Genomic DNA, 10,299 nt, shown 5'->3' with positions numbered 1-10,299 from the left:
AATTGGGCAAAAAAAACTCATTGGGCCAAAGAAGACATTTTCCTGTAATGATGATAAGCCCATCGATGAGTTCGCACTTTCATACTACAATAAGAGTCATATTATTTTATAATAGAATTTTTAAAAACATTAAGGTTAACGATCAATGTTACTGCATTGGCATCAAAGTATGAAGCGTTGGAAGCAGTTTTAAGAGGGTGCACAAATGAGCAGGTAAGAGAAGTTGGACAGGCCAAAATACCAAAACACCACTGCATTGCTCGGTTTGTGTTACTTTGCTTTAAGTGCTCTACTTCCATTGCTGAAAAAAAAAAAAAAAATATATATATATATATATATATATATATATATATATATATATATATATATATATATATATATATATATATACACACACAATTTTGTTCTATGAACTGCTTTTGTGCAACTGGAGTGTTATTTGTAACAAAGTAACAAAAAATTATTTAACTAAAGTTCATGTGAGGGCAAAAATGAATATGAAAGTCAGTCTAAGCACACAAAGACAAAACTAGCGTAAGCAACCATGTTTCTTTTCTGTGTCACGTCAACTGGCCTGGGCATTTAAGATGACAAAGTTTTATTTTGATTACATTTCATTAATGAATACGTATTAATTAATTTACAAATACTTGTTAGTTACCTCATTCAAATGAACAATGATTTAGCAAAATGAAAGAGCTGTATTTTTCAGATATATCCTACAATTTTAATGGAAACTTTACACAACACATATTAAGGCTTTACCTATCATAATAACAAATCTTAACTAGTTTTCATGGTTTAATTGTGGGATACATCACTTAGTTAGAAGAATGAGTAATTCACTGCCCAGGGACAAAATAAGAAAGACTTATCATTGTGTTTTTCATTGTAAGGTTTTTAGACAAATACTTTGCCATGCCTCTTGTAAAACTTGCCAAAGATATTCTTCGCTAGTTGGATATTTATTCAAGCACTGTTCTACCAGAATAGAAGTAAGTAGTAATCCAGTCATTAACCATTTTGTCACTGTGGTGTGTTAAACTATTTAGCAGTAGTGGGAATGTTGTTTTAAGCTAAAACATCACTATATTATGTTTAACAATATACTTGAGAGTAAATTCATGTGTGTGTTGTGTATTAAGAATAGTGTTCACATACTTTATACACCATTTTGAACAAACTATGAATAGGAACTAGGCAAGACAAGAAGATAACAAAAAACTATGGGGTCAGAAACAAGGCCAAAACTAAGAAACATTGGAAGATTTGAAATACATTAAATATGTGTATTGTCTTTGAGTTCATGGCTTTAGGGACACACACATACACAATGCAAACAAAAGGGGGTAAACTCACTGGTAATTAAGGGTGTGAACAGTTTACAGAGGGGGTGTGGTCAAGGTGGAGCAGGAGAAAAACTGGAAGTCAAGACGACTCCTAAAACAGCAGTATGGCTAAATTAAAAACTACATACATAAACTTTGTGTACATTTTCAGCCATGATTATGATACCTTTTAATCATTTGTATCATTTTAATATGAAAAGTGGCAATATATAATGTCCTAATTCTGCAAAAACAACAACAGTTAAAAAACATCATCACTAAATTGAATAATGAAACAGATATCAGGTTTTTTTTACTGGATATTATGCCAGTAGGGAATATCTTGTGGGTTACTGAACTAAATAAAACCCCTTAAAGCATGTTTGTTAACCTAAAACGATTCTCTGTTCCCTTTCTTCTAGAATGGTTGTGGTTGTTAATTAGCATAATGTGGATAATAAGTTCTTGTGATGGTCTAAAGTTTCACTTCATCTATTTCTGTTGGCAAAACCATACCCTAATTTTAATTTGCATATAATATTGGAAGTGTCTCCCCACATGAAAAATGTAGCTGCAGTAGCAGGCTAAATTGTGAAATTAAATTCACACATCTTGTGTTCTTCGGTTGTAATCAAATGGCTTATAGATCACTCTGCACCTCATCATGTCTCCAGTCAATCACTCGCTCTGAAAGCTTGATGTCTGCACACTTAAAATGACTGTATGATAAATTGTAAATGTCAATGCAAATAATAATTCAAGATGGAAGGTGGATAAAATGTTTTGCAGGGAACTAATAAAGAAGTTACCTCAGAATTATTTACTCTTTATTTATTCTTTAAATTTAAATGCTGTTGTAAAATGTTTTATTTAAACATATTTAATCGAAAAATACTTTAAAGGGCTTACGTTTTACACTTAATGGTTTTCATTTAAATGGTGCATAGCCCATAATAAGCATAAGCAGTTCATTTTTATTAATTAAAGCTGCATCATAATTTCTTTTGCAAGAACATTCATTACATGTGAAAAATATTATGCACTGTTATACTATATTATATAATATTATTATACACAATATTTGTATTTAATACACAACTATTATTATACAAAATCATGCCTATTATACTATATATTTATTTATATTTTATTATATGTTTCTATATTATTTAATATTTGCTTTAGCATGGCTTATAAGAAAAAGAAATCATACAGATTTTATATCCACCATATATTTATGGGTGGATAAAAAAACTGCATGATTTTTTTTTTTTCTTACAAACTATGCTTTCTTACAAACCATGCTAGAAATGCAATTATGAACACCATACACACACACACACACACACACACACACACACACACACACTGTTTATAATTGCATTTCTCTCTGGGATAAACTTGTTAGATTATTTTTACACTATTATGTTGTTTTATGATGTTTATTTATATTTCCTTTTTTTTCCCAATATATATTTTTTTATTTCATATCAACCTATGCTCTACATCTGAAATTTTATTATTTATTCATGAAAAGTAGATACTAATAAAATGTTGTATTATTTTAAATATCTCTCATTGTAAATCTCTCTCTCTCTCTCTCTCTCTCTCTCTCTCTAGAGAGAGAGAGAGATTTACAATTCGCTTGTCTATCCAGGCTACAAACTAGTTATTTTACTATTCTACACTATTTACTATTGTTTCTTCGTAATACTTTGTTTTAATGTATTACTTTCCCTTGTTTAAACTTTGTCTTTGTCAGCAGACGATACTTTAATGATTTCTGGCTTAACAGGCGGAACTTCTTCTCAATGCTCTCCACATTTCCATAATGGTTACCTCTGCAATCTCATGCATGACTATGAGCCGGAGGAGGAGGGGTTTGCAGGTGCTAACTGCGCATGAAGGGAGTCCTCAGTGAGCCCTCAGGATTGGTCGAGCCAAAGCGCCAGTGACCAATCAGGATTAAGAACGAGCGGCGTGTTAATGTTGGTATTGGTATGGCGAAGCGGTGTAGAAGAGGCCAGGAACAAGGAGATGGTGATGTTTGGAGGATAAAGTTAACCGCAAACTTTTACTTTTGAGTTGAACTCAAAGTTGCCACCATTTGGTTTTAACTTTAGTTTTGGTTTTAACTTGGTTTTGAAGAGCAAAATGAGTCATCTACTGCTTAGGTAAGGAGGTGTGTTTTATTGTAATTATTTCACTCTATTGTAGTGTACTATATGCATTTAAAATGACTAATTGGATTGTGTTTCTTTGAACTTCTATAATAATTTTTTTTGCCATATAACTCTTAACATATTGGGTAGTAGTTCACTATGATATTTCTTATGTCCAAATATAAACAATCTAGTTTGGCATAATATTTATTACAGTACATTACAAGAATACACATGTACGATTTAGTGCATACAAACAATATTCTTACTGTATGTTGTTTGGAGTGTTTTGGCATGTTAGATTGTTTAGAAGTATTGTTTTAGGGATTCAACCAAACAATTTTTAGCGTACTCTTTATTATAAAGCATACTGTATATTGTAGCGTAAGTAGTAGGTGGCAGTTCAGTACTCTGTAGTGTGGTACTGAATAGTAAGTTTTGTAGGCGTATGTTAAGTTTAGAACGGTTTAGATAAAATGTGTTCATATTACTTTTGGCATAAAATTTAGTACAGCAGTACTGGTTCTAACAGATTTCCTGTATTTCTCCAGGGTCATGCTGTCTGCAGCTTTTGCCTGCCAAACAATCACGCATGGATCAGGTAACGTATCTTCAGGCCATTTCTATTTCAAAACTATGAGCATCTGTTGTTTTAATACAGCATACAGTGTTTTCCTGTCTTGAATGGGGCCGTGTTTTTGTTAATCCAGGCTGTGATGGTGTAATATGTGGGAATGCTAAGGCACCTGGAAAGCAGCGTGACCAACACAGCGAACTGCTGAATCAGTTTAATGAAATGAATGCACCATCTTCGGCTGGCCAGCACCAGGGCTCTGGGGCCGTGTTACCTTTTATCGGACTCACTGGAAGTAAGTGATAAGCCATGTGCTATTTATGAGATCATCCAGGGTTTCCAAGTCTTGTTTGGTGTGTCCAGATTTTAAGCACAGTTTATAGGCTCTTTGTTTGTTTCGGAGGAACAAGCTGAAAAAAAAAGTTAACTTTTCAGTTAAACACTGTCCTTTCTGTTCAGTGGCTTGATTGGTCATATTAGGATTGTTTGACAAAGTATTTTTCACATCCTTAAGCATGAGGCCTTCTTGTCATATTGCACACCCTAATTGGGATCTGAAGTAGGACACAAAATCTGGATTGCTTTTGGCATCCCTCAGGATCTTACAGTCAAGTGTGTCAGGGAAATGCAATTTCTACTCAATTAAAAAAAATGCATGTGGAGCTGTGGACTGTTGGAAATGTCTACGCATTAATGCACCAATGCTAACAGATCTATGTCTTGTGAGTACAATGGCAATGCATCAATTTGCACTTTTTGTTTTATTGAAGGTGCTACACAGAGTCGAAACTGCTGTAAAAACGGGGGTACGTGTATTTTGGGGAGTTTTTGTGCTTGTCCAAAGCACTTTACCGGGCGGAGTTGCGAGTATGACGAACGTATCAGGTAACCCTCTCATTCATCACAGGCAGCATAAATTTGTAAATGAATTTGTAACACAGAATTTAACAGTTTTGTTTGGGTTGTTGTTTTATAACAGAAACTGTGGAGTTATCCCCCATGGAGAATGGGTTCAAAAAGGCTGCTCCTACTGCAGATGTGGATATGGAGTGTTACACTGCTTTCCTCAGGTCTTTCATAGTGACTGTGGTAAGCACAATGGTTTAACTGATCCACACATCCAAAAATCCATAAATCTAAATTTTTTTTAATAATATATACAAAATGTATGACAACATAATATAGTACAGATTTGTTAGATTTAAAACATCACACTGCAGTACTAGATAGTATAATAGACTAGTAAAAACCAAACATACTATATTATGTAAAAGGTCGCCATATTGTTTTGATAAACTATAGTTCTGAGTAAAATGTCAAAAGCATCTGTAATATTGCTAAATTAGTTTTGTGACATTTTGGCTACATCTGAAGCATCTATTACATAGTATGGCAAAATAACCAAGTATATCACAGTACTGTATTAAAAAATATGAAAAGAGTTTATCCAATAAATAACATATTTTACTGTAAAAAATGTCCACAGTTTAAATTTCTATTTAATACTACACAAGTATCAAAATTTTGCCTCCTACTAAAACCCAATACTGTTTTCCTAGGCACTGATATAAGAAATTACACAAATGTAAATACACTGGGCCACATCCTTATATAACTTTGGTATCCTCTAACTGATCTCTTGCATTTTGCTGTAGCAATGCATATTTTAAGCTTTCCTGCCTTATTTGCCCGCTTAAAGCTCTTCATGTCAGACGTTTATCTCTCCCATTAATATCGTGATAAGCAAGAGGGTGCTCCTCGGAGCCAAACCTGCTCTCTCTATCAGCAATTGTCTGGGAAAGGAATAGGCTGCGAAAAAAGGTCTTCACACCTCATTCACTGGCCAAATAGAGTCGCGAATCCCCACTGGCTGGCGCTTAATTCCAGAGAACTCTTACAGGATTAGTCAGCGGGGGCTTGTTTTTCAGGTCTAAGCATGTGATAATGGTCCTATTTCCCCCCAACATGCATCTCAAATGCTCAGTGTGTGGATGCGCATGCACTTAATTGCACGTCTCTGTTTCTTCTGGTCTGCAGACGATTCCCAGGAAGTGCGCTGGTTTCGTTCGAACGCCCAAAGAACACTATTGACCCACAGTCTCCTGTGTCTGGCGCTTCTTCTTTCATTTCTGCTTTGAAGACGACTCCAGGAATTGCTCTGATATTCCAGTCAGTCTTTTGGGCTCTGATGTTTTCAAGCAAGAGGGATGAGAGACAGGCTTAGCAAGAAGAAAGAAGTTTTATTAATGTATCTCTTTTTGTTGTTGTTTTATGCAGCATTTAATGGCAGCACTGATTTATTTTTATTATTTTTTCCATCCAATGGAAGCTAAGTGTCTAGCTGTGTTAAATATGACTGTTTTAATGTGAAGGACCATGTATAAAGGATTTATATAGAAAATATTTGTCAATGTGGATTGTGCCCATAGAGCTGTATATGTGTGATACGTTTTTTTTATATATATGAATTAATGTAACCAGCCAGTGAATGTCCTTTAAAGAAGTCTTGTACTTCTATAGAGTTGTTTGTTTGGCACCACTCTTCATTGGGAGAGAGTACGATAACGCCAAGATAACCTCAGATTGTTGACCTTTCCATTTTTTTTCACCTTATCTTACACAAACAATTGCTCAGGCCAATCAGTCACACTGGCTGAGTTGATCTGATAGATCATGGAAGGGATGTACTGTATTTGACTGTCACTGAAGCAATTAAATTGTCTCAGTAACGCACATGACTGATTATTTACTGGTCTTAATTTAGCCGGTAAAACCACAACAGCATAATTTATCCTGGGCATGAATTAAAGTTTTACAGTGTGGGCAAATAAAAATGCAATGTGCAATAAAGAAATGGAATATAACTGTGCTTTTTCTCCATTCGTGCTTCACTTAAAGTCATGATTTTAAATGTGGTAAGCATTTCTTTCAAATTACGACAAGGATTCAAGGTCTGAAATCTTGCTGTATTTGAAATAACTTAACACAAGTCTCTTTTCTTCAAATTGCATGGCCCCCTGAGAAACAAAGCAAAAAAAAAAGTTTTATTATATAAATGGAATGATCGATTTTCTTGTTGAGTACATCATTATATTTCACAACTCTGTTGAAATATTGTTTGTGATTGGCCTGAAATGAAGGTTAATTCATTTCCTTTAACGGCAGCCCTGGCATTAATGTAGACTAGGCTTCAAACCACAGGTTTATATTAATGCACTCATTGTACTATTTCAATCTTTTCTATAGTAACACCTCACTGTGGATTTGTAACCTGCACAGCAGATACTCTATGATCAATGTTGGTATTGTTACTTATGACAAGCCCTGGGTTTCTGTCAGTTCTTTTTTTGTCTTTAGCATTAAAAGAGAAAAACAGAAAAAAAACTGTTTACAGTGTTTGTTTTTGCAAACAATCCACCTCATCAAACCCAACTATAAATGGATAAAAACAATTCAAGGGCCATGTTTGATTTACTATGGAATGTATTTGTCCAGTGAATTTTGATGTAAGTGGAACAAATCTGCCACTTCCTGTTTTCCAACTCATGTCCCCTTAGTCCTTGATTATTTTCCTAGAACGACATGCCTTCACCTACATTACAGTAAATTGATTTCAATTCTTTTTCAGATTATTCTTTGTATATCCATACAGCCTTTCCATATCGTTAGTATCTGATTAGCTGAGGGCAGCTTAGCCTTTTTTGTCCCTGAGTAGTAAAGGTAGGCCTTTAGATTTTTTCAAATGTGCATGTACCATGTGCAATATCAAACATGTTAGGAAAATAAGTATTTAGAGCTTTGGAATGGATGCAACAACAATGAGATATTGTAAAGTATTTTTTTTCTATTGTTTATTGTTATTGTTTTTCCCCTGCTGATACCCATATATGGTATGAAGTATAAAGTCTTTAAAAATCACTCATCCTACTAAAGACTGAAGAGTGGTATAGTTCCTGGGTGAATGTGTAGCTCAGTAGTGATCACTCTCTATTGAAATGCATGCAAGTGTCTTTTATCCTGGTAACAAGGGCAGGGTGGGGAAAAGTGCTCAGCACACACGTTTCAACTCCTGTGACTTCCACCATCACTATCAGCACCTACAATGGTCTCTTTCTGACTCATCAATGTGCTTTTTTTCTTCTTCTCATTTTACATCACAGTGGTTGCTGAGTTGCTCCTTTACCTCAGGAGCCTCATTCATGCAAAATGAATAGTTCAGCTTAGAGAGTTCACTACAAGGCATCTTGCTCTGCGAAAAAGGCGTTCTGTCAGATTTATATTAAGCAAATCGACTGACGAATTGTTATGTCGAAACAACCCCCCAATCAGCTTAACACGATAGGCAATTACATACTAAATTGTTTAATCCTTTCACACAGAAACTCTTTCTTTCCCCTCAATAGATTGGATTCAGATCAAACCTTTGGGCATTTTTTTTTGTTAAGGACATTCTTCTTTAATTTCAGCTCCTTGCCATGCTCTACAGATACAGGTACAGGTGTGACAGGTACAGATGCGACTAGGTACAGACGCGACTGTCATATACAAATACAGATACGGCTAGGAGGTTGACAATTTGTTAGTTGTTACTTCAGTGCAGTCTCATAGAAGAAATAACCCACTGTCATGCATTTAGCATTCATTAGTTCATCCTTAGTAGCTACCTGGTCAGGTAGTTAAAATATTGTCTGTTTATATTTTGGGAATGTAATTTTTTTAAAGAAACATTGTAGAGAAGAAGAAATCAAACTACTAACTAGGATTAAAAATATTCAGTGATATAATTGGGGATGACAAACCAAAATGTGGCCACCAAGCAAGTGCCTCAAAGTGTTTTTTTTAAGACCCACCGACTTTGCGTTTAAATCCAACAACATATCAAGATATAAATAGGTGGAAGAGAAGCCTTAAGAAGCTCATTATTACTTTGAAAAAGATCTTAAGTTTATAAAACCAGGATTCTTAAATGACTTGAGTAGGTGATACTAAGGATTTATAGTACCTCCCACTTACCCTCCACACACCATTAGCCGATCCTCTTATCCCAGCGTTTTCCCACAATGTGCCCCCTTTTGAACATTGCCAGTTCATATGCACAGGCTCCATCAAATCCCTTTTGTAGCAATCCTTGTATGTGGGTTCCGCGGGACTGAACCTGACACGGCAGGATCCAACCGAAATGAAAAGCTCGGATGTGTGGGATTACACACAGGAAATCTGCTACTGTTTCATTCAAAAGGAGTGGACGTCTCACTCGGAGGGAGCTGCAATCATCTCCTGTGTCACGTCTGACTCCAATTAGACTCAGTCGAAAGAGCTTTGTTAGACAGCCTGTCCTTTATCTGTGCAACGAGATCACCTTTGCAGGGGGGGAAATTGAACTATAATAACACAAAAATGCAAAATAATAGTAATAAAGCTCAGGAGATTTGAAATGAGATCCATTTACTGTCTCTGCAGGTGTTCTTTGTGGTCCACGTCTCTTTTAACGAGGATTTCATAGATTTGAAGCTGAAGCCAATAGCTGAAGATTTGCAGCTCGATCTCAACATAATGAACCAGGCAGTGTAAAAAGTATTGGCCCCTTCCTGATTTTGTTCAACATTGTATGTGTGATAGAGTACTTGCATTTTATTTTATGCAGAATATTGAGGTTTTCAAATCATCAACCTCACAACACATTTCTAAACGCACAACGTTTTTGTTATTTTATTATATTTCAGTCAGGTGTTCAAATAGGAACTGCTCATCTTAGGCGACGCCTGATCAGATGTTCCTCTTTTTTGACACATAACAGAATTGATTGTCTCACCATTCCGGCACACACACCTTCCTCTCATTTAGCTCAGAGATTCAGTTTAGCAATAGACCTCAATTGAGCTACAGAATTTCATCTTGTGAGTGCACACTGAAGATCGATACATCATAGTTATTAATCTTCCTGCATCTGAACGTTTGAGATGAGGTTTGAAAGCTGAAAAGGGAAAGGAAACATAATTAGAACGAGAGAAAAGCTGTGTTTGGCTGAGGATGAGTTCTTGATTTAGAACACACACACACACACATACACGCACACACACACACACATACAAGCTCTTCAAGTCCGTTTTGGTTTTAGCAAAGTGCTGTAATAAGCAGAAACAAGATTTGTATCTAAAACTTTAGATCTCATATGACAAAGCACGGGTCTGTGAACAAAATATGCCAACCCGTTTTCGTTTCCATAGTAACTAGC

The 10,299-nt window shown here is 35.4% G+C and overlaps 1 protein-coding gene across 1 annotated transcript; it reads left to right on the top strand.

The window, feature by feature from the left end:
- The first annotated feature begins 3,312 nt into the window (after window positions 1-3,312).
- tdgf1 (teratocarcinoma-derived growth factor 1) lies at window positions 3,313-6,933 on the top strand. Its single transcript, XM_046861603.1, has 6 exons — window positions 3,313-3,502; window positions 4,042-4,091; window positions 4,201-4,359; window positions 4,835-4,949; window positions 5,044-5,153; window positions 6,102-6,933. Exons 1-6 carry the CDS (start codon window positions 3,483-3,485, stop codon window positions 6,200-6,202), a joined length of 555 nt encoding a protein of 184 aa, XP_046717559.1. The 5' UTR covers window positions 3,313-3,482; the 3' UTR covers window positions 6,203-6,933.
- Window positions 6,934-10,299: the final 3,366 nt, after the last annotated feature.

This window comes from Silurus meridionalis, chromosome 11 (genome assembly GCF_014805685.1).
Source record: "Silurus meridionalis isolate SWU-2019-XX chromosome 11, ASM1480568v1, whole genome shotgun sequence".
Lineage (NCBI taxonomy): Eukaryota > Metazoa > Chordata > Actinopteri > Siluriformes > Siluridae > Silurus > Silurus meridionalis.
This window is presented reverse-complemented; position numbering and strand designations above follow the sequence as displayed.